The sequence below is a fragment of the Dendrobates tinctorius genome, unplaced genomic scaffold (genome assembly GCF_039654945.1).
Source record: "Dendrobates tinctorius isolate UK_male_01 unplaced genomic scaffold, ASM3965494v1 ptg000107l, whole genome shotgun sequence".
NCBI lineage: Eukaryota > Metazoa > Chordata > Amphibia > Anura > Dendrobatidae > Dendrobates > Dendrobates tinctorius.
Window position 1 is genome coordinate 8,026,335 of NW_027361775.1, and position 26,370 is coordinate 8,052,704.

Sequence of the window (26,370 nt, forward strand, 5' to 3'; positions counted from 1 at the left end):
GCTCAGCAGGCAGTATCACACAGGAGAGGATTAGATACACGGCTCAGCAGAAAGTATCACACAGGAGAGGATTAGATACCCGGCTCAGAATACAGTATCACACAGGATAGGATTAGATACACAGCTCAGCAGACAGTATCACACAGGAGAGGATTAGATACACGGCTCAGCAGACAATATCACACAGGAGAGGATTAGATACACGGCTCAGCAGAAAGTATAACACAGGAGAGGATTAGATACCCGGCTCAGAATACAGTATCACACAGGATAGGATTAGATACCCGGCTCAGCAGTCAGTATCACACAGGATAGGATTACATACACGGCTCAGCAGTCAGTATCACACAGGAGAGGATTAGATACACGGCTCAGCAGTCAGTATTACACAGGAGAGGATTAGATACACGGCTCAGCAGGCAGTATCACACAGGAGAGGATTAGATACACGGCTCAGCAGGCAGTATCACACAGGATAGGGTTAGATACACGGCTTAGCAGGCAGTATCACACAGGAGAGGATTAGATACACGGCTCAGCAGGCAGTATCACACAGGATAGGGTTAGATACACGGCTCAGCAGGCAGTATCACACAGGAGAGGATTAGATACACGGCTCAGCAGGCAGTATCACACAGAAGAGGATTAGATGCACGGCTCAGCAGGCAGTATCACACAGGAGAGGATTAGATACACGGCTCAGCAGGCAGTATCACACAGGATAGGGTTAGATACACGGCTTAGCAGGCAGTATCACACAGGAGAGGATTAGATACACGGCTCAGCAGGCAGTATCACACAGGATAGGGTTAGATACACGGCTCAGCAGGCAGTATCACACAGGAGAGGATTAGATACACGGCTCAGCAGGCAGTATCACACAAGAGGATTAGATGCACGGCTCAGCAGGCAGTATCACACAGGAGAGGATTAGATACACGGCTCAGCAGACAGTATTACAGATATGCCCACACTGGTGAAACTTCCAGCCCCCCCCAATTGTACACAAGACTATGGGCTGTATAAGTCACTGTCCTCCTCAGACAGCCATAAAAGCAAAGGTGTCAGATTACCAGAGATCACTGGGGCTGTGTGTGAGGAGGCGGAGACAGAGCAGGAGGACGCTGGAGCAGGAAGCACAGGGCTGAGCCTGGAGTAAGCAGTACAGAGGAGCATAGATGAAAGTCACCCGCACTCACCACTCTCCATCCTCCGGCTCCAGTGAGCGCTTCTCTCCTCTGCTGACCACCTTCTCCTTTTCTTCAGCCTCTCCTCACAACACAGGACCCGTTATGCCACAAGTGGTCCTGTGATAGAGGGTAAGTGGACTCAGCAGATAGCACTGGGCTACAGTAAAATGGCGCCCAGCCACACCTACAGCAGTGAATGGTGCAGCCCACAGGGGCGTGCCCAGTTCTCTGCTACTGAGGCTGCAATGTGCGGTCGGAAGCCGACCGCAGTTTCCTATGTGCAGGGACGGCCATATTTGCAGACTGTATGAGTCCTCCACAGATCTGCAAATCAAGATGTCAGCGCCCAGTGGCTACATGAAAACATTATTACAAACAAACCATAAATCCTGGTTAGTACAACATTTGCTGAAACAACATGTTTTGTAACTTACTATTTTTTTGCAAATTATATAAAATTGCGGCACCTTCCCTTTAATAGCATCGGGAAATAGGAATTATTCCATAATGGCATTTCAGCTATAACGTCAACAAAGCGAACCACTCGTTTAAGTTGTCTCAAGACTGACCTTGCCAACCGGAGTAAGGGTAATAATCCAGAGACATTAGGTTTGTCTACTTCTAAAAACCCCAACAAGAAATCCGGCAATGCTGCCCCGCCCAACTGTTTAGACCTACGTAAGGTAGACAATTTGAGTTTAGGTCTAGTCTTCCCCCATATAAAGGATGAGATTAATGAATTTAGGCCTGAGAAAAAGGATTTAGGGATCAGTACTGCACTATGTTGGAGGGAGTAACTGAGTTTGGGGAGTAGGATCATTTTATTCAGGTTAATACGTCCGGAGACAGATAATGGCAATCTACTCCAGATAGCAAATTTAAGTTTAACAAGAACTAACAATGGGAGAATATTCATTTTTAAGTTGAGTCTACTATATTTTGAAATAATTATTCCCCGGTACTTAACGTTAGTTACAACAGGCAATGGGGATAACGTTTCAAGGTGATCCATTGGACCAAGGGAGAGAGACATCAAGGCGGATTTATCCCAACCTTACTGCTTTGAGTAGGAATTATTAAACTAAGTAGCAGCCATATGCTGCTAATCAAATGCCCCTGATTAGTGGTTTAACAGCAAATGTGACCACTTCTATAAAAGCAGAAGTTTTGGCACTTTGCTGGTCTGGAGCATGTGCAAAGACATCAGCAATTATTGTAGAGAGGGAATTGTTGCTGCCCATCAATCTGTGAAAGGTTATAAGGCTGTTTCCAAACAATTTTGAGTCCATCATTCTAAAGTGAGAACAATTATTCACAAAAGTAAAACATTCAAGACAGTTTTCCAAGCATTGGACATTCCAGCAAATTCACCTTAGGTTCACACCATTCAGTGGTCACAGAAATTACCAACAGCTCAAGTGCTCTAAAGGCCTCAGCATGTTAAATGTTCAGGTTTATGACAGTACAATTATAAAAGGATAGCTATGAAATGTTCAGCCATCTATTTAAGAGTTGGGAAATACAATAGTACAATGACCCAAACACGTCAGAAAATTTACATTAGAATGTCTGAAAAAGAAAAGAGTCGAGGTATTGCAATGGCACAGTCAAAGTCCAGGTCTCAACCCAATTCAGATGTTGAAGTCAGACTTTTATACCCTATTCTTGGCCCCCATAAGATAATAATGCTTATAGTCACCTACCGTGCCACGGTCAGACACAGACAGTTTATAAAATGAACTTTCGTTCACTCACACGCTCACGCAGCCTCTTGCGCGGTCAGGCGCAGTGAATCATTCGGCTGATCTCTGTAGCAGATGCGTGACGTGTCTACAGGCAGAGGAAGCCGTTCACATTAAAGAGGTTTTCACGGGAACAAAATTTCATTTTAAAAATTGTCTGTGTCTGACCGTGTACGGAGCATGCCACATCTCCTGGGCAGGGGAGGAAGCAAACGACAATACTGACATTACAGCAGAGGTAAAATATTTCACTGACTGTTTTTAAACAATATTTTACCTCACAAAATGTATCCTGTGCGATCTCCTGCTGTATTGTCAGTATTGTCTTTTGCTCCCTCCCCTGCCCAGGAGCTGTGGTACGTTCTGTACACGGTCAGACACAGGGGTGAGAGAGACAGAGCACAGGGGGAGACAGCTCAAACAGGACCACATGAGGGGAGAACACAGCACAGGAAGGAGAGAGACAGCAGACAAGGGGGATAGCACATGGGGTAGACAGGTCAAAGAAGAGTGCACAGACAGGAGAGGTATATACATTGCTGTGCAAAGGTGAGAGTGCCTGCTAAAAGTTAAAACTGGTTTGAATCACTGACTGGTAACCAACTTACGATTTTACTTAAAAAAAATGCTTTGTCCCAATTAATTTGAACACCACTGTGTGTGTGTGTATATGTATATATATATATATTATATATATATATATATATATACACACATACACATACATATACACACACCGTATATACTCGAATATAAGCCGAGATTTTCAGCCCGTTTTTTTTTGGGCTGAAAGTCCCCCTCTTGGCTTATATTCGAGTCATATACACCGGGGGGTCGGAGGGGGGGCGGGGGTGTCAGGTCATACTTACCCGTCCTGACGCTGTCTCTTGAGGCCCCAGCTTCTCCGCGCTCTCTCTGAGTTTTAATGAGCGGTATCACAAGACCGCTGAATGCAGGAAGAGAGCGCGGAGAAGCTGGGGACTCAAGCGACAGCGTCAGGACGGGTAAGTATAGCGATACTCACCTGTCCTGCGTCCATGGCTGCTTGCTGCTGTCTGTCATCGTTCAGTGACTTCAGACAGCAGAGGGCACGCGCCGCGCCCCCTGCAGTCTGAACGTCACTGACCGATGACGTGGCAGATAGTGGTGAGCAGCCATGGACGCAGGACAGGTGAGTATCTGACACCCAGCGATGGAGAGGTGAATATGTCATTTTTATTTTTACATGCAGCAGCAGCACATGGGGGAACAATCTATGGAGCTTCTTATGGGGGCAGCATATGGGGAAACAATATGGAGCTTCTTATGGGGGCAGCATATGGGGGAATAATCTATGGAGCTTCTTATGGGGGCAGAATATGGGGGAACAATATGGAGCTTCTTATGGGGGCAGAATATGGGGGAATAATCTATGGAGCTTCTTATTGGGCAGTATATGGGGGAACAATCTATGGAGCTTCTTATGGGGGCAGCATATGGGGGAATAATCTATGGAGCTTCTTATGGGGGCAGCATATGGGGGAATAATCTATGGAGCTTCTTCTGGGGACACCATATGGGGGAATAATCTCTGGAGCATTTCCCACCCTAGGCTTATACTCAAGTCAATAAGTTTTCCCAGTTTTTTGTGGCAAAATTAGGGGGGTCGGCTTATACTCGGGTCGGCTTATACTCGAGTATATACGGTGTGTGTTTATATATATATATACACATACATATACACACACATATACACATACAGGGGTTGGACAAAATAATGGAAACACCTAACGTTTTGGCATCATAATCTTCGAACATGTTATAAACATGCAAACCGTTTCGCAGTTGATTATTTGTGTTATGTGATACAGTACAGACTAAAAGTTTGGACACACCTTCTCATTCAAAGAGTTTTCTTTATTTTCATGACTATGAAAATTGTAGATTCACTCTGAAGGAATCAGAACTATGAATTAACACATGTGGAATTATATAATTAACAAAAAAGTGTGAAACAACTGAAAATATGTCTTATATTCTAGGTTCTTCAAAGTAGCCACCTTTTGCTTTGATTACTGCTTTGCACACTCTTGGCATTCTCTTGATGAGCTTCAAGAGGTAGTCACCGGAAATGGTCTTCCAACAGTCTTGAAGGAGTTCCCAGAGATGCTTAGCACTTGTTGGCCCTTTTGGCTTCTCTCTGCGGTCCAGCTCACCCCAAACCATCTTGATTGGGTTCAGGTCTGGTGACTGTGGATGCCAGGTCATCTGACATAGCACCCCATCACTCTCCTTCTTGGTCAAATAGCCCTTACACAACCTAGAGGTGTGTTTGGGGTCATTGTCCTGTTGAAAAATAAATGATGGTCCAACTAAACGCAAACCGGATGGAATAGCATGCCGCTGCAAGATGCTGTGGTAGCCATGCTGGTTCAGTATGCCTTTAACTTTGAATAAATCCCCAACAGTGTCACCAGCAAAGCACCCCCACACCATCACACCTCCTCCTCCATGCTTCACGGTGGGAACCAGGCATGTAGAGTCCCTCCGTGTGCATGACCCATACAGCACCCCCTAGCTGTCACTGCACCACAGTATATATATGTGTGTTTAAGCATTTATACCGTATCAAAAGAATGGGCTATTAATGCCTAGTGTGCATTTCTCAGTGGCCACACTTGCGTGCCGCCTATTTTCTTTGATATTTATAGGATTTACAGAAAGCTGGGTGCCTGCCTGCTGTCCTCTCCATTGCACAGTACTGTTACTGCTTTGAACACCATTTGTCAGAGTGGCCGTGGGACATCAGTTATTTATGGAAGATATCCTGTGGATATGCCACGCATGCTTAAAATGATCACATATCCCTTATAGTGTATTAACAGTGTATTACCAGTTACAGACCCTTACAACTATCAGAAATATCAGACCAGTGAGAAGGGGCTGCGACGCCACAGCGAGCCCGTGTCTCCTTGTGTAACAGACACCGCTCTCTGCTACTCAGAACCATTTACATGAAGTTCTCGTTGTTTTGCTTTTTACTGGTGCCATCTGCCCACCGTAGCAGTCATTCTTACATCAAATTGCAAGTATACGAGTATTTAGATGACTATGATTTGCACAGTACTTGCATGCTATAATTATGCCATGTTAGACACTGCAATTAAACCTGGATAATGGCTAAAAATAAAGACAGCTTTGTACCATACAGAATAGCAGATGTGTAAAAATGTCTTCCAACTACAACACAGATAAGTAACTTGTGTTTATTATCGATATTTCCCCAAGCTTACACTGATAAATCACATTATATACGTAGGTCATCAATATAACATCGTGGTGGTCCAATACCTTGCATCCCCATAATCAGCTGCTTGCAACTCAGGTGATGGCTGCATGTAAACCATGTACAGAGCCTGAACAGCACGGCTCACTACACTGTGTAGTGGCCATTCTCAGATTTTTTAATTGGTATTATTCTCTGTGGGTGGTGGCTAGGAATAAGTTTGCATTCTCAGATATAGTAGCCCAGCTCCCTACAGTGTGTAGTGGCCATTCTCAGGTATAGTAGCACAGCTCCCTATGCTGTGTAGTGGCCATTCTCAGGTATAGTACCCACGCTTCCCTACACTGTGTAGTGGCCATTCTCAGGAAAAGCAGCGCAGCTCCCTACACTGTGTAGTGGCCATTCTCAGAAATAGCAGCAAAGCTCCCTACACTGTGTAGCGGCCAGTCTCAGATATAGTAGCACAGCTCCCTACACTGTGTAGTGGCCATTCTCAGGTATAGTACAGCAGCTCCCTACACTGTGTAGTGGCCATTCTCAGGTATAGCACAGCAACTCCCTACACTGTGTAGTGGACATTCTCAGGTATATTACAACAGCTCCCTACACTGTGTAGTGGCCATTCTCAGGTATATTACAACAGCTCCCTACACTGTGTAGTGGCCATTCTCAGGTGTAGGAGCACAGCTCCCTACTCTGTGTAGCAGCCAGTCTCAGATGTAGTAGCACAGCTCCCTACACTGTGTAGTGGCCATTCTCAGGTATAGTAGCACAGCTCCCTATGCTGTGTAGTGGCCATTCTCAGGTATAGTACCCACGCTTCCCTACACTGTGTAGTGACCATTCTTAGGAAAAGCAGCACAGCTCCCTACACTGTGTAGTGGCCATTCTCAGAAATAGCAGCAAAGCTCCCTACACTGTGTAGCGGCCAGTCTCAGATATAGTAGCACAGCTCCCTACACTGTGTAGTGGCCATTCTCAGGTATAGTAGCACAGCTCCCTATGCTGTGTAGTGGCCATTCTCAGGTATAGTACCCACGCTTCCCTACACTGTGTAGTGGCCATTCTCAGGAAAAGCAGCACAGCTCCCTACACTGTGTAGTGGCCATTCTCAGGAAAAGCAGCACAGCTCCCTGCACTGTGTAGTGGCCATTCTCAGAAATAGCAGCAAAGCTCCCTACACTGTGTAGCGGCCATTCTCAGATATAGTAGCACAGCTCCCTACACTGTGTAGTGGCCATTCTCAGGTATAGTACAGCAGCTCCCTACACTGTGTAGTGGCCATTCTCAGGTATAGCACAGCAACTCCCTACACTGTGTAGTGGCCATTCTCAGGTATAGTACCCACGCTTCCCTACACTGTGTAGTGGCCATTCTCAGGAAAAGCAGCGCAGCTCCCTACACTGTGTAGTGGCCATTCTCAGAAATAGCAGCAAAGCTCCCTACACTGTGTAGCGGCCAGTCTCAGATATAGTAGCACAGCTCCCTACACTGTGTAGTGGCCATTCTCAGGTATAGTACAGCAGCTCCCTAAACTGTGTAGTGGCCATTCTCAGGTATAGCACAGCAACTCCCTACACTGTGTAGTGGCCATTCTCAGGTGTAGGAGCACAGCTCCCTATACTGTGTAGTGGCCATTCTCAGGAATAGCAGCACAGCTCCCAACACTGTGTAGCAGCCAGTCTCAGATATAGTAGCACAGCTCCCTACACTGTGTAGTGGCCATTCTCAGGTATAGTACAGCAGCTCCCTACACTGTGTAGTGGCCATTCTCCGGTATAGCACAGCAACTCCCTACACTGTGTAGTGGCCATTCTCAGGAATAGCAGCAAAGCTCCCTACACTGTGTAGCGGCCAGTCTCAGATATAGTAGCACAGCTCCCTACACTGTGTAGCGGCCAGTCTCAGATATAGTAGCACAGCTCCCTACACTGTGTAGTGGCCATTCTCAGGTATAGTACAGCAGCTCCCTACACTGTGTAGTGGCCATTCTCAGGTATAGCACAGCAACTCCCTACACTGTGTAGTGGCCATTCTCAGGTGTAGGAGCACAGCTCCCTATACTGTGTAGTGGCCATTGTCAGGAATAGCAGCACAGCTCCCTACACTGTGTAGCGGCCAGTCTCAGATATAGTAGCACAGCTCCCTACACTGTGTAGTGGCCATTCTCAGGTATAGTACAACAGCTCCCTACACTGTGTAGTGGCCATTCTCAGGTATAGCACAGCAACTCCCTACACTGTGTAGTGGACATTCTCAGGTATATTACAACAGCTCCCTACACTGTGTAGTGGCCATTCTCAGGTGTAGGAGCACAGCTCCCTACTCTGTGTAGTGGCCATTCTCAGGAATAGCAGCACAGCTCCCTATACTGTGTAGTGGCCATTCTCAGGAATAGCAGCACAGCTCCCAACACTGTGTAGCAGCCAGTCTCAGATGTAGTAGCACAGCTCCCTACACTGTGTAGTGGCCATTCTCAGGTATAGTAGCCACGCTTCCCTACACTGTGTAGTGGCCATTCTCAGGTATAGCAGCACTGCTCCCTACACTGTGTAGTGGCCATTCTCAGGAATAGCAGCACAGCTCCCTATACTGTGTAGTGGCCATTCTCAGAAAAAAGTAAGATCTTAGACCTGGCCTACTATATCTTCAGACCCTGCCTGGGGATGCATTTATGCAGGAGGGCATTTATGTACATGTAATCGAAGTACATGTATCAAAGTATGGGCAGGAGACAGGTAAGACAAATAAATCTATTTCCTGTACATTTGGATTACAACAAATATATACCATATGTATTTGTATACTTTATATCCTGGCTGCTGCATTCACGCACATCCAGCGCCCTTGCATTAACTCTTTACACTCCTCTGTCCTTTCCTCTCCTATTTATAGCACTCATGCTCTTTTCACATTGCTAAACAGCACAGATCCATTCACTCGCACCATCCAACACAAGAGACGCTCTCACAAATCACTTAACCATCTGCTCACTTTGTCTATCCTCCTTCTTCTAGTCGCAGGAGATATCTCTCCCAACCCCGGCCCCTCATGTTATAGTAAGTCAAACCCCTCAACTGCTACACTTAGAAACCCCTATAATCTTATTAATATTCCCTGCATGCCTTCTGTCTCTTTTAATTGTGCCCTTTGGATTTCTCGCTCAGTGTGTAATAAACTCTCCTTCATCCATGACCTCTTCCTCTCCGATTCTCTTAAAGGGAATCTGTCACCCTTTTTTTGGAGTATGAGCTGCCGGCATTGACATCAGGGGCTTATCTACAGCATTCTGTAATGCTGTAGATAAGCCCCAGATGTAACCTGAAAGTTAAGAAAAAAAGAGTTAGATTATACTCATAGGAGGGGGCGGTCCGGCCCGATGGGTGTCGCGGTTCGGTGCGGCGCCTCCCATCTTCACATGATGCCGACCTCTTCTTCCCTTCCTGTTGAGGCTCCGGCTTAGGCGCATTGCTCTGCCCTGTTGAGGGCAGAGCTGAGTCCTGCAGTGCGATGGCGTCGGGAGAGGTCCGGCGCCTGCACACTGCAGTATTCTGCTCTGCCCTCAACAGGGCAGAGCATTGCGCCGGAGCCACGACAGGAAGGGAAGAAGAGGACGGCTTTGTGTGAAGATGGGAGGCGCCGGACTAAGAGATGGGACTAAATGCTAAAACTGACCTGCCGTTATGATTCTTCAGGTCATTTTGAGTTTGCAAAAACCATACACGTACATGTTCTTTTTTATTTAAGTGGTGGAAAAAAAGATCCAAAGTTTTGTAAAAAGAAAAAAAAAGCGGATCTAGGGCTGGGTGAGGACTTATTTTTAGCACTCCAAGCTGACGTTTTTATCGATACCATTTTGGGATAGATACAATCTTTTGATCGCTATTGTTGTGGTGACCCAAAATAAGTAACTCTGTGGACTTGATTTTGTTTCTTGTTACGCTATTTATTGATTGTATTAATTATTTTTATATTTTGATAGATGGGGCATTTCTGAACACAGCGATACCAAATATGTGTTTATTTTTTATTGTTTTGAATGGGGCAAAGGCACGGCTTCAGCCCTGCTATGTGTAGCATAAATGATCATCTGCTATAAACACTGACCATGGTGTGGCTGCTCATAATAGATCAACAATGACAAGCATGGGGTCTCCTGCAGACCCATGGTTTTCATACCAACCTATTGGCGCCCCGCGATCATGTAAGAGTTGCGCTGATGTGCGGGGTTAGTGACACGCTTACAACGTGTTCATATTAAATGCCGCTGTCAGAGTTTGACAGCGGCATTTAACATGTTAACAGCAGCGGGTGGGCTGTGATTCCACCTGTGGCTGTTAGGGGCACATGTCAGCTGATGAAATTAACTGTCATATGTCTGATAAGATGCGGGCTCAGCGCCGGAGCCCACATCAAAGAGGGGGAAGCTACCAATGGCGTATTATTATTATTACTGGGTGTATACTCACACTCAAATTATTTTATGACTATCCAAAGCCCAAATGGGGCTTCCAGAAATAGATGCAAATTCTGCAGAAATAACCCTATTCAGAATAGTAGAACGGATTCCCTGTTGCAGAAATTTTAGCAAGTAATCTGCTAGGTGTGACACAATAAGTAGAATTGCGTTTGCCATTTTGAAGTATTTAATGCAAAAAATGACAATGAATACCACAAGATGAGAAAAAGTTGAAAAGTGCAAATGATGAAACAGGGCTTTACTACTCCATTCATGAAGATGCTGTAGTGGATACAGTCCCAGTATATGGTAGAGAATGAGTAGTGTGTGGCGCCCCTTCTCTGCTCTCCCTAATGCTTGGGTCAGAGCTTACAATGTGCAGACTTGGATACTAATTGCACAAAACATTGTCACATTTTGTGTCCTTGTCTTTCTGTGTATCTTACATCTTGTTCTTTTCTAGCTGGTAACAGGAGTATGGGAAGGAAGCTACAACTTTTTCTGCCAGGACACGCACAGTGGAGGTGACGCCGACATGAAGGTGCGTAGACAATTTTTTTTTCTTGCATATTAAAAGTCATGAGCAGAGTATTCTAGAATTTGCCTTAACAGATGGATGACACTGGTTCGTTAGATTACTCTTATCTGTTTAATTTACTGAAAATCAAATATGGAGCCATAATTTGTGACATGTGATCTTACTCTGGCCTGGTATGATTTTCATTTCACTTCATGCAAAGTACAATTTTCATATACTGCCGGCAGCGTGCCCAGTTACTGCTCTGGGACTCTTCTGGTCAAAGATAAAAAAGCTCATCAGAGATGATGCAATCATTGAATACCTGATATATTTATCAAAAGGAAAACTGCATACAATTGATGAAATTAAATAATTGCTTCTTTCCTGTCGGACCCACGGTGAATCATCCTCGCCAAGTTCTAAGCAATGCGGATTCCCAGACAGCCATTATCTGACTATGCACTTTCTTCCCAGACACTTCAGCTGATAAGCAGAACATTGCAATCACATGGCGAGTTTCTGCAAATGTCCTCCATGGCGTGAAAAAAATCACACATCCCCTTCTTGGCGTCTCTTGGGTTAACCAAATCTAAGCTCCAAACATTCTCTGTGTAGGAAGGTGCAGATTACTATGTGGTTCAACAATGTCTGCTTAGACTTTACGAGACTGTAGTATGACAAGTTCATACCCACAGTACTTGGAACTACCAGAGCGCAAGTGGGAATGTGGACGCTTAGAAGAGTCCCACGTTGCTGCCCACAAGAACCAGAGAAACATGAGCTACATTAGTGCTTGGTAGTCTTATCCGTTTCAGAACCAAATCATACATTTGTGTGCAGTAGCTGTCAAGGGGGAGCCGTGCCAACTGAATTTAATTAATCACCCGTCAGTATGAACGCTCTTGGAAGGTGCACATGTCTGAAACCCAGCCAAATAGCAAATTACTTTGTTGTTTAGCAACTAACGCTGCTAGATAATCATAGGAGGCTGCAGGAAAGAGAAGAAATGTAGAATGTATGACTTTGTGTTCAGACCTCCTTTAGGTCCCATACTTACATCTGTGAATTTTATCAGACAGTACACAGATGCAACATGGAGGGCATCCATGTAGTGTCTTTCATATCACGGGCCCATTCATAGAAAGTTGAGGTTAATCTGTGAATCAGACCAAACTTGGGCATTTTTTAGAGATCAGAAGATCACTTTGCGTATCCACAGTCCTGGTTAGTACTGTCTGGTCATGGACAGGAACTGCACAAATTTCCTGACCTTCTGGGATCTTGAGCTTGTCTTTTGAATTGCTGTGTCGGTGCGTAGTCACCTTTGTGCTGCTCAGTGCACAGATAATAATTTTTATAATAATAATTTTATTTATATGACGCCAACAAATTCCACAGCACTTTATAAATTATCACTGATGACGTCACTCCAAGCCAACTAATCAAACCCGCACTGAGGAACCGGGGTATTCAGAAAATGACGCAGCTCCTGTCCAGCGCCATGCACCAGTGTTTTGCAAAGCGTTCCACTCATCTCTATTGCTCCCTACTGGTGCCTTTAGAAAATATTGGGTGTGTGTGTTATGACTAGACATGCGCTGGTCAATAGTTCAGCCCTGTCCTCCTCCGGAGGCAGAAGAGAGATTGCCCTGGTCTATGACACATAGGACTGGATCAGGGATCAATTCTAGTTCTAACCATGAAAAAAAAACAGATAGAACACAGACTGGTGAGTAGGTGTTAGGCCCCATTTACATGTTCAGTATTTGGTGAGTATTTCTCATATCGGCCTGGGAAAAGCAGTACAGTTAGCGCTGTTCCCGGTTGCTGAATCCAGTTCTCATCATTGTCACCTGGTCTCCCTGATATCAGCGACACCAGGCGATACTGAGCTGCATTCAGCACTGCCATCTGTGTATCGATCGTCTAAAATATATCGATTAAAGGACTTTACTCTGTCTGTGTCTTTATTAAATTTGACTACGGCGTTTATAAGGGGGTGGCTGATAGACACCTCAATATTACTAACCCCTGGACTTGATGTCAGCTAACATAAAACAGCTGACATCAACCCCACAACTATTACCCCACTTGCCACCGCACCAGAGCAAGTGGGAGGCTAAGCGCCAGGATTAGGGTATCTAATAGATGTGCCATTTCTGGGACAACTAAGGGCTGATGTTCTTTGTCTAAGAGGGGGCTAATATCCATGGCCCCACAAATATTACCCCACTTGCCACCACACCAGGGCTTAGCGCCAGATTTAGCTCCTGTCCGAGTGCCGCCGGCAGTGCGCGGGTATGGACATGCGAGACTCGTGCGAGTTTCTCGCATGTCTGACCCCAGCTTAAAAGCTGCAAGCAATAGTGATTGCGGCATTTAGAAGATTGGGAGAGCGAGGGCACGCCCTTTTTCACCCCTTCATCACAACATCATGACACGAACTAATGGGAGTCATAGCAGCTGCCTGGTATCCTGGCATATTGGGCCCTGCCAGCTGTTATAACATTGCTTTTATTGTGTAAAAGCGGCAAAATATAAAAACCTATATAAATGTAGTATCCCTGTAATCATGCTAACTCAAAGAACAACGCTGTGTTATGACTTTAACCACAAGGTGATCGACACAACAAAATAAAAAGTTTCTGAATTGCTGTTTTTCGTTAATTTTTCTGCTGTTTTGGTATTTGGTATCTCATGGGCTCTCCTAATGTTACATGGCATCCACAATCTATTCCAGCCTAAATTGTGCTCAAAAAGACCAATAATGTTCCTTCCATTCTGTGCCTTCCCAAACAGTAATTTCTGACCACATCTGGTGTAACGGTGTACTCAGAATAAATTGCAAAACTGATTGTGGGGTCCAGTTTCTCTAGTTATCCCTGTGAAAATAAAAAAAATTGGGGGCTAAAGCAACATTTAATAAAAAAAAATATAGAATTTTTCATTTATTTCTTCCCGTTTTCATTAATTCCTTTGAAGCACCTAAAAGATTAACCCAATTTCTGAGTGTGATTTTGAATACTTTGAGGGGTGCAGATTTTAAAATAGTCTCTATTTTGTGGATTTTCTGAAAGATAGAATCCTTAGTCACTTCAAAAGTGAAGTGGTCACTAAAAATACAGGTTTTGTAAATTTTATTGAAAAATTGCCTCAAAAATGTTAATGAATATATATGATATAAAGTAGACTACTATCTGTTTTACAGGTATACAAATGTCAATTTTAAAAAATATGAATGTTTCCAAAGTTTTGTCAAATTCTAGATATTTTCATAAATAAACCAGGGCTGTGGAGTTGCTAAGCCAAGCCTTCGACTTCTCAATTTCCCCGACTCCTGACACCACACCCTGCCTAAATACTGAGCATGTACATAAAGTGCAGCACAGATTCATCTCACCTACAACCCCACAGCACTGCCTCACTACTGAGCATGTACATAAAGTGCAGCACAGATTCATCTCACCTACAACCCCACAGCACTGCCTCACTACTGAGCATGTACATAAAGTGCAGCACAGATTCATCTCAACTACAACTCCACAGCACTGCTTCACTACTGTGCATGTACATAAAGTGCAGCACAGATTCATCTCCACTACAACTCCACAGCACTGGTCACTACTGAGCATGTACATAAAGTGCAGCACAGATTCATCTCAACTACAACCCCACAGCACCACCTCACTACTGAGCATGTACATAAAGTGCAGCACAGATTCATCTCAACTACAACCACACAGCACTGCCTCACTACTGAGCATGTGCATAAAGTGCAGCACAGATTCATCTCCACTACAACTCCACAGCACTGGTCACTAGAGTTGAGCGAAACAGGTCGGTCAGATTCAAAAGTCGCCGACTTTCGCCAAAGTCGGGTTTCATGAAACGAAACCCGACCACAGTGTGAAGTTGGCCATGCGGTCGGCGACCCAAGCGTCAAAGTCGGGTTTCGCCGAATGCTTGCACGTCACTTTTTTCAGCCAATGAGAGAAGCAGAGCGTAGCAGGAGTGGGAGAGAGGGAGAGAGAGATTTTGCCGCCTCTGGGGTTAAAATTCATGCCAGGTGTGTTTACAGTCCTCCACTCACTGTCGACTCTTCTCCCCATTGACTTGCATTCGGTTTCGTGCTTCACGACTTTTCCCTATAGTCGGCCGATTTCGTTCGACTCGACTTTTGAGAAAGTTGGGTTTCATGAAACCCGACTCGACCCTAAAAAAGGCAAAGTCGCTCATCTCTACTGGTCACTACTGAACATGTACATAAAGTGCAGCACAGATTCATCTCAACTACAACTCCACAGCACTGCCTCACTACTGAGCATGTACATAAAGTGCAGCACAGATTCATCTCACCTACAACTCCACAGCACTGCCTCACTACTGAGCATGTACATAAAGTGCAGCACAGATTCATCTCCACTACAACTCCACAGCCCTGCCTCACTACTGAGCATGTACATAAAGTGCAGCACAGATTCATCTCACCTACAACCCCGCAGCAATGCCTCACTACTGAGCATGTACATAAAGTGCAGCACAGATTCATCTCACCTACAACTCCACAGCACTGCCTCACTGCTGAGCATGTACATAAAGTGCAGCACAGATTGATCTTCACAGCCCTGCTTCACTACTGAGCGTGTACATAAAGTGCAGCACAGATTCATCTCCACTACAACTCCACAGCACTGGTCACTACTGAGCATGTACATAAAGTGCAGCACAGATTCATCTCAACTACAACCCCACAGCACCACCTCACTACTGAGCATGTACATAAAGTGCAGCACAGATTCATCTCCACTACAACTCCACAGCACTGGTCACTAGAGTTGAGCGAAACAGGTCGGTCAGATTCAAAAGTCGGCGACTTTCGCCAAAGTCGGGTTTCATGAAACGAAACCCGACCACAGTGTGAAGTTGGCCATGCGGTCGGCGACCCAAGCGTCAAAGTCGGGTTTCGCCGAATGCTTGCATGTCACTTTTTTCAGCCAATGAGAGAATCGGAGCGTAGCTGGAGTGGGAGAGAGAGAGAGAGAGAGAGAGAGAGAGAGATTTTGCCACCTCTGGGGTTAAAATTCATGCCAGGTGTGTTTACAGTCCTCCACTCACTGACGACTTTTCTCCCCATTGACTTGCATTGGGTTTCGTGTTTCACGACTTTTCCCGACTTTTCCCTATAGTCGGCCGATTTCGTTCGACTCGACTTTTGAGAAAGTCGGGTTTCATGAAACCCGACTCGACCCTAAAAAAGACAAAGTCGCTCATCTCTACTGGTCACTACTGAGCATGTACATAAAGTGCAGCACAGATTCATCTCTCCTACAACTCCACAGCACTGGTCACTACTGAGCATGTACATAAAGTGCAGCACAGATTCATCTCAACTACAGCTCCACAGCACTGCCTCACTACTGAGCATGTACATAAAGTGCAGCACAGATTCATCTCACCTACAACTCCACAGCACTGCCTCACTACTGAGCATGTACATAAAGTGCAGCACAGATTCATCTCAACTACAACCACACAGCACTGCCTCACTACTGAGCATGTGCATAAAGTGCAGCACAGATTCATCTCCACTACAACTCCACAGCACTGGTCACTAGAGTTGAGCGAAACAGGTCGGTCAGATTCAAAAGTCGGCGACTTTCGCCAAAGTCGGGTTTCATGAAACGAAACCCGACCACAGTGTGAAGTTGGCCATGCGGTCGGCGACCCAAGCGTCAAAGTCGGGTTTCGCCGAATGCTTGCACGTCACTTTTTTCAGCCAATGAGAGAAGCAGAGCGTAGCAGGAGTGGGAGAGAGGGAGAGAGAGATTTTGTCGCCTCTGGGGTTAAAATTCATGCCAGGTGTGTTTACAGTCCTCCACTCACTGTCGACTCTTCTCCCCATTGACTTGCATTCGGTTTCGTGCTTCACGACTTTTCCCTATAGTCGGCCGATTTCGTTCGACTCGACTTTTGAGAAAGTTGGGTTTCATGAAACCCGACTCGACCCTAAAAAAGGCAAAGTCGCTCATCTCTACTGGTCACTACTGAACATGTACATAAAGTGCAGCACAGATTCATCTCAACTACAACTCCACAGCACTGCCTCACTACTGAGCATGTACATAAAGTGCAGCACAGATTCATCTCACCTACAACTCCACAGCACTGCCTCACTACTGAGCATGTACATATAGTGCAGCACAGATTGATCTTCACAGCCCTGCTTCACTACTGAGCGTGTACATAAAGTGCAGCACAGATTCATCTCCACTACAACTCCACAGCACTGGTCACTACTGAGCATGTACATAAAGTGCAGCACAGATTCATCTCAACTACAACCCCACAGCACCACCTCACTACTGAGCATGTACATAAAGTGCAGCACAGATTCATCTCCACTACAACTCCACAGCACTGGTCACTAGAGTTGAGCGAAACAGGTCGGTCAGATTCAAAAGTCGGCGACTTTCGCCAAAGTCGGGTTTCATGAAACGAAACCCGACCACAGTGTGAAGTTGGCCATGCGGTCGGCGACCCAAGCGTCAAAGTCGGGTTTCGCCGAATGCTTGCATGTCACTTTTTTCAGCCAATGAGAGAATCGGAGCGTAGCTGGAGTGGGAGAGAGAGAGAGAGATTTTGCCACCTCTGGGGTTAAAATTCATGCCAGGTGTGTTTACAGTCCTCCACTCACTGACGACTTTTCTCCCCATTGACTTGCATTGGGTTTCGTGTTTCACGACTTTTCCCGACTTTTCCCTATAGTCGGCCGATTTCGTTCGACTCGACTTTTGAGAAAGTCGGGTTTCATGAAACCCGACTTGACCCTAAAAAAGACAAAGTCGCTCATCTCTACTGGTCACTACTGAGCATGTACATAAAGTGCAGCACAGATTCATCTCAACTGCAACCCCACAGCACTGCCTCACTACTAAGCATGTACATAAAGTGCAGCACAGATTCATCTCTCCTACAACTCCACAGCACTGGTCACTACTGAGCATGTACATAAAGTGCAGCACAGATTCATCTCAACTACAGCTCCACAGCACTGCCTCACTACTGAGCATGTACATAAAGTGCAGCACAGATTCATCTCACCTACAACTCCACAGCACTGCCTCACTACTGAGCATGTACATAAAGTTCAGCACAGATTCATCTCCACTACAACCCCACAGCACTGGTCACTACTGAGCATGTACATAAAGTGCAGCACAGATTCATCTCAACTACAGCTCCACAGCACTGCCTCACTACTGAGCATGTACATAAAGTGCAGCACAGATTCATCTCCACTACAGCTCCACAGCACTGCCTCACTACTGAGCATGTACATAAAGTGCAGCACAGATTCATATCCACTACAACCCCACAGCACTGGTCACTACTGAGCATGTAAATAAAGTGCAGCACAGATTCATCTCACCTACAACTCCACAGCACTGCCTCACTACTGAGCATGTACATAAAGTGCAACACAGATTCGGCTGACCTACAACTCCACAGCACTGCCTCACTGGGCATGTATACAAAGTCATCTCAACTAAAAGCCAAGATCCTTAGATCAGGAACAGAACAGACATTTTCCAAATTGTTATGAAAACATTTACAGCACATTCTGCATTGTACTACTGTCCATTTTATACTGACTCCACAGCCCTGAAATAAATGCAAATCATATGGAGCTAAATTTACCATTATAAAGTACAATGTGTCATAAAAGAAAACACTTTTTCAGAATCTCTGGGATATGTGGAAGCATGGCAGACTAATTACCTCCATTGTCAGATTTTAAATATTGGTCTGGAAGGTGAAAACCGGCTTCAGCATGAAAGGGTTCATTTATAGTTCAAATGGGTCTGGATATGGCGATACCAATTAAGTGTACTTTAAGTGTATTTGACGTGAGAAAAAAATCACTGTATGATGTGATTTTACTTCAAAATCAGATGGACGTGAGAAAAAATTGGATGCCATAAGGACCATCAATATGGCATACGAGTTTTAAGGATAAATTGCAGTTCTGTATCATAGGAACTTGTAAGTGGTCCTGTACATGATTACTATCTGCTGAGGGAAAAAAAGCATAGTATACAGATAGCATACGGATGACAAGTGAGAAAGAATCATTCCACTTTTCTGGATGAAGGGCTAACCTATTTTGATATGCTCGTGTGACCCTAGGCCGACACAGCATATTAGACCAGACTACTTGATTTTGGTGTGGCATGGCAATGATAGGGTGTGATTGTGATCACAGGGACCCAATAATGTTAAAGTGAGAGCACTGTCCCTTTGTTAACCATCTAGATGCCATCTCCCTCTGTTAACCATATAGATGCCACTGTCACAATTGCTAATGGCATGTATGGGGTGCTAATCGCGATCGGTGCTAAAACCTATCATGGCTGTTGCAGCAGGGTGTCAGCTGCAACATATAAATTGAAACCTGCTGAATTTTCGGCTGTTTTATTTCCTTGATCCTTTGGGTCGTAAAGAAGCCCCTTAAAAGGTGGTTGTTAAAGGGTTAAACTTGTATTCTTATGTATGATATGATAGGGAAATACCATTTAGGGAACTGCGGCTCTGAACTATTCATATAATAATCTCTAGCTATGTAGACATCTCGCCGTTACATAAGCATTACACATGTTGTTACATAACTACATAGCTGCCTGATGATAGCCGAAGCAGCAAACACATCCCAACAAAATGTATATGTGAGTGTGTGTATGAATGTGTGTGCGCGTGTGTATGTATATGTGTGTGTATATATATACATATACACACACTCACTGGCCACTTTATTAGGTACACCTGTCCAACTGTGTGTTAAGACTTAATTTCTAATCAGCCAATCACATGGCGGCAACTCAGTGCATTTAGGCATGTAGACATGGTCAAGACAATCTCCTGCAGTTCAAACCGAGCATCAGTATGGGGAAGAAAGGTGATTTGAGTGCCTTTGAACGTGGCATGATTGTTGGTGCCAGAAGGGCTGGTCTGAGTATTTCAGAAACTGCTGATCTACTGGGATTTTCACGCACAACCATCTCTAGGGTTTACAGAGAATGGTCCGAAAAAGAAAAAAAATCCAGTGAGCGGCAGTTCTGTGGCCGGAAATGCCTTGTTGATGCCAGAGGTCAGAGGAGAATGGTCATACTGGTTCGAGCTGATAGAAAGGCAACAGTGACTCAAATTACCACCCGTTACAACCAAGGTAGGCAGAAGAGCATCTCTGAACGCACAGTGCATCGAACTTTGAGGCAGATGGGCTACAGCAGCAGAAGACCACACTGGGTACCACTCCTCTCAGCTAAGAACAGGCATCTGATGGCTACTTTCAGCAGGATAATGCGCCATGTCATAAAGCTCGATTCATCTCAGATTGGTTTCTTGAACATGACAATGAGTTTACTGTACTCAAATGGCCTCCTCAGTCACCAGATCTCAATCCAATAGAGCATCTTTGGGATGTGGTGGAACGGGAGATTCGCATCAGGGATGTGCAGCCGACAAATCTGCGCCAACTGTGTGATGCCATCATGTCAATATGGTCCAAAATCTCTGAGGAATGCTTCCAGCACCTTGTTGAATCTCTGCCACGAAGAATTGAGGCAGTTCTGAAGGCAAAAGGGGGTCCAACCCGTTACTAGCATGGTGTACCTAATAAAGTGGCCAGTGAGTGTATGTATAATCTAATATATAAAGCGCAAGTGTGTGTATGTATGTCCGGGATTGGCATCCACACCGTCGCAGCTACAGCCACAAAATTTGGCACAGTCACACGTCTGGACCTCGAGAGTGTCCTAGGCTATGTTGTGAGGCGAAATTTTAACCCCGCGCGTTCCAATTCACCAAACAATTTTGCCCCTATCTACATAATGGGGAAAAAGTGTGTGTGTATCCAGCCCCGCCCCTCACTGTCATAATGGTTGCCATGGCGACGCTGATGTCATCATAGGTTGCAAGCCCCGCCGCTCATTATGATGTCATAATGGTTAACTATGGGATGAAGGATGTGTGATGGGTATATGGGCACTGGACTATGGGATGGAGGATATGTATGACGGGTATATGGGCACGGGACTATGGAATGGCGGATATGTATGATGGGTATATGGGCACGGGACTATGGGATGGAGGATATGTATGATGGGTATTTGAGCATGGGACTTTGAGATGAAGGATGTGTGATAGGTATATGGGCACTCGACTATGGGATGGCGAATATGTATGATGGGTATATGGGCATGGGACTATGGGATGGAGGATGTGTGATGGGTATATGGGCATGGGACTATGGGATGGAGGATGTGTGATGGGTATATGGGCACTCGACTATGAGATGGAGGATATGTATGATGGGTATATGGGCACGGGCCTATGGGATCGTGGATATGTATGATGGGTATATGAACACGGGACTATGGGATGGAGGATATGTATGATGGATATATGGGCATGGAACTATGAGATGAAGAATGTGTGATGGGTATATGGGCACTCGACTATGGGATGGCGAATATGTATGATGGGTATATGGGCATGGGACTATGGGATGGAGAACATGTATGATGGGTATATGGGCATGGGACTATGGGATGGAGGATGTGTGATGGGTATATGGGCACTCGACTATTGGATGGAAGATATGTATGATGGGTATATGGGCACTCGACTATGGGATGGAGGATAGGTATGTTGGGTATATGGGCACGGGACTATGGGATGGAGGATAATTATAATTTTTTATAACTATCCACAGTTAGTTACTATGCCTGGGCAGCGCTGGGCTCTTCAGCTAATATATATTATATATATATATGTGTGTGTAAAAAAAATAGGCAGGACTCCAAATTAAATGTGAAAAAACATTTAATTTGGAGTGCTGCCTATTTTTATTACTTTTATTAACTTGGCTGTTTGGACACTGCTGAATAGGTTTTGCACCAATTGTATAATTTTGGTAGCGCTGCCCTTTTTTTGATATGTGTATGTGTGTGATATATATATATATATATATATATACACACACACACACACACACACACACACACACACACACTGCTCAAAAAAATAAAGGGAACGCTAAAATACCACATCCTAGATATCTCTGAATGAAATATTCCAGTTGCAAATTTTTATTCATTGCATAGTGAAATGTGTTCAGAACCTTAAAACATAACAATTATCAATGTAAATCAAAATGAATATCCCATGGGGGTCTGGATTTGGAATGATAATCAAAGTGGAAAATCAAATTACAGGCTGATCCAATTTCAGTGGAAATGCCTCATTACAAGGAAAAGATGCTCAGTATTGTGTGTGGCCTCCACGTGCCTGTATGACCTCCCTACTGTACAACGCCTGGGCATGCTCCTGATGTGGTGGATGGTCTCCTGAGGGATCTCCTCCCAGACCTGGGCTAAAGCATCTGCCAACTCCTGGACAGTCTTTGGTGCAACGTGATGTTGGTGGATGGAGCGAGACATGATGTCCTAGATGTGCTCAATCGGATTCAGGTCTTGGGAACGGGCGGGCCAGTCCATAGCTTCAATGCCTTCATCTTGCAGGAATTGCTGACATACTCCAGCCACATGAGGTCTGATGTCCTGCATTAGGAGGAACCCAGGGCCAACCGCACCAGCATATGGTCTCACAAGGGGTCTGAGTAACTCATCTCGGTACCTAGTGGCAGTCAGGCTATCTCTGGCGAGCACATGGAGGGCTGTGCGGCCCTCCAAAGAAATGCCACCCCACATCATTACTGACCTACTGCCAAACCGGTCATGCTGAAGGATGTTGCAGGCATCAGATCGCTCTCCATGGCGTCTCCAGACTCTGTCATGTCTGTCACATGTGCTCAGTGTGAACCTGCTTTCATCTATGAAGAGTACATGGCGCCAGTGGTAAATTTGCCAATCCTGGTGTTCTGTGGCAAATGCCAAGTGTCCTGCACAGTGTTGGGCTGTGAGCACAACCCCCATCTGTGGACGTCAGGCCCTCAGACCATCCTCATGGAGTCGGTTTATAACCGTTTGTACAGACACATGTACATTTGTGGCCTGCTGGAGGTAATTTTGCAGGGCTCTGACAGTGCTCCTCCTGTTCCTCCTTGCACAAAGGCGAAGGTAGCAGTCCTTCTGCTGGATTGTTGCCCTCCTACGGCCCCCTCCACGTTTCCTGGTGTACTGGCCTGTCTCCTGGTAGCGCCTCTGGACACTACGCTGACAGACACAGCAAACCTTCTTGTCACAGCTCGCATTGATGTGCCATCCTGGATGAGCTGCACTACCTGAGCCACTTGTGTGGGTTGTATAGTCCGTCTCATGCTACCTCGAGTGTGAAAGCACAACCAACATTCAAAAGTGACCAAAACATCAGCCAGAAAGCATTGGTACTGAGATGTGGTCTGTTGTCCCCACCTGCAGAACCACTCCTTTATTGAGGGTGTCTTGATAATTGCCAATAATTTCCATCTGTTGTCTATTCCATTTGCACAACAGCATGTGAAATTGATTGTCAATCATTGTTGCTTCCTAAGTGGACAGTTTGATTTTATAGAGGTTTGATTTACTTGGAGTTATATTCTGTTGTTTAAGTGTTCCCTCTATTTTTTTGAGCAGTGTGTATGTATGTGTATATATATATATATATATATATATATATATATATATATATATATATATAGATAGAAATAGTATGGTTTCTCCAGCGATCAGTCCAATGGTGGGGTAGAACATAACTTTTATTTTTCCATTAAAATAGTTCCATGTTTCTTCATTAACAATTTTGCATATAGTCAATCCCTTTTGGACGATATGTTTCGACACTAAATGTGTCTTCCAGGTCCAAGTGAGGAGTGAATCAAAACCGCATATATAGTATGAAGCCAGGGAAAAACACCACTGAATTTCTGGGTGTTACCCTTTCTAGAAACTAGCTGGTGTGTATAGGAGATTCCAAGTGGATTTAGATCAGCCAAGTTAACCCTATAAACAGCAGTAACCCTTTGCGGTGTTGTTCCATCCCCAATGACTTCACCAACATGAAAAAAAAACAAATTAAAATCAATATTAAAAACAAATAAAATCAATCGATACCTATAAGATACAGAAATTTGTATGAAACATTGACATATTCCATAGCACAAGAATGGTTAGTATTGGAATTATTTGATACTGGATCAATTACTGTTACTGTGAAACCACTATTATAGTATCACCATTTATGTTTAATATTGCACTATTCAAACCGCACGGCACTCGAGTTTCCAGTAAAAAAATCCACTTACTTTCCCTTGCCAGTATTTTTTCATGTAAATTGCCCCCCTTGTGGGCTTGGACACTTTCTCTATTCCTTTGAAGGAGAAAGATTTTAGATCTCCGTTATGTTTGTTAGCAAAATGCTGTGAGACTGCAGTGTAACCTGCCAGCGGTAAGTTAACCGCATCGGACAAGTGTTTACGGATACGCTTTTTCAGAGGGTTCATAGTACAACCTACATATTGAAGTTGACAGATATTACATTGAATTAGATAAATGACATTATCCGTATTACAATTTATAAAACTTCGTATTGGAAACTTTTTTATTTTTAAAGGAGACAAATTTTTTATCTTTTGTGGCATATTGGCACCATTTGCACACGTTAGCTCCACATTTGTGGAAACCAACGGTACTGAGCCAATTTTTCTTTTGATCTCGTTCTAAGTCCACAAATAAGCTAGGAGACAAAAGGTTTTTTAGTGTAGTCGCTCTTTTTGGCACAAATCGGACTGTGTGATTGTCCAAGATCTTTCTGAGAATTATATCTTAAAATAGGTAAATATTTCCGTATGATATTAGTGATCTGATTGAATTGTGGACTATACCCCGTGGTGAATGGAATGATATTTTTGGTTTTATTCTCCTTACATGTATGTTGAAGTAAAGAATCTCTGCTGATGTTACCGACAATAGATTGGGCTCTTTCCAAACACCACTTGGGGTAACACATATCTATATATATATATATATATATATATATATATATATATATATATATATATATATATATATATATATATATATATATATATATATACACTCACTGGCCACTTTATTAGGTACACCATGCTAGTAACGGGTTGGACCCCCTTTTGCCTTCAGAACTGCCTCAATTCTTCGTGGCAGAGATTCAACAAGGTGCTGGAAGCATTCCTCAGAGATTTTGGACCATATTGACATGATGGCATCACACAGTTGGCGCAGATTTGTCGGCTGCACATCCCTGATGCGAATCTCCCGTTCCACCACATCCCAAAGATGCTCTATTGGATTGAGATCTGGTGACTGAGGAGGCCATTTGAGTACAGTGAACTCATTGTCATGTTCAAGAAACCAATCTGAGATGATTCGAGCTTTATGACATGGCGCATTATCCTGCTGAAAGTAGCCATCAGATGTTGGGTACATTGTGGTCATAAAGGGATGGACATGGTCAGCAACAATACTCAGGTAGGCTGTGGCGTTGCAACGATGCTCAATTGGTACCAAGGGGCCCAAAGAGTGCCAAGAAAAAATTCCCCACACCATGACACCACCACCACCAGCCTGAACCGTTGATACAAGGCAGGATGGATCCATGCTTTCATGTTGTTTACGCCAAATTCTGACCCTACCATCCGAATGTCGCAGCAGAAATCGAGACTCATCAGACCAGGCAACGTTTTTCCAATCTTCTACTGTCCAATTTCGATGAGCTTGTGCAAATTGTAGCCTCAGTTTCCTGTTCTTAGCTGAGAGGAGTGGTACCCGGTGTGGTCTTCTGCTGCTGTAGCCCATCTGCCTCAAAGTTCGACGCACTGTGCGTTCAGAGATGCTCTTCTGCCTACCTTGGTTGTAACGGGTGGCAATTTGAGTCACTGTTGCCTTTCTATCAGCTCGAACCAGTCTGCCCATTCTCCTCTGACCTCTGGCATCAACAAGGCATTTCCGGCCACAGAACTGCCGCTCACTGGATTTTCTTTCTTTTTCGGACCATTCTCTGTAAACCCTAGAGATGGTTGTGCGTGAAAATCCCAGTAGATCAGCAGTTTCTGAAATACTCAGACCAGCCCTTCTGGCACCAACAATCATGCCACGTTCAAAGGCACTCAAATCACCTTTCTTCCCCATACTGATGCTCGGTTTGAACTGCAGGAGATT

The 26,370-nt window shown here is 44.6% G+C and overlaps 1 protein-coding gene across 2 annotated transcripts in view; it reads left to right on the forward strand.

Moving 5' to 3' along the window:
- Positions 1-26,370, forward strand: part of ELOVL5 (ELOVL fatty acid elongase 5) — a 79,044-nt gene that overhangs the window by 22,109 nt on the left and 30,565 nt on the right. For both annotated transcript variants that reach the window (XM_073589152.1, XM_073589153.1), the window contains exon 4: positions 11,120-11,197. In XM_073589152.1, the coding sequence (XP_073445253.1) occupies positions 11,120-11,197 (78 nt within the window). The remainder of the gene's footprint in view (positions 1-11,119; positions 11,198-26,370) is intronic.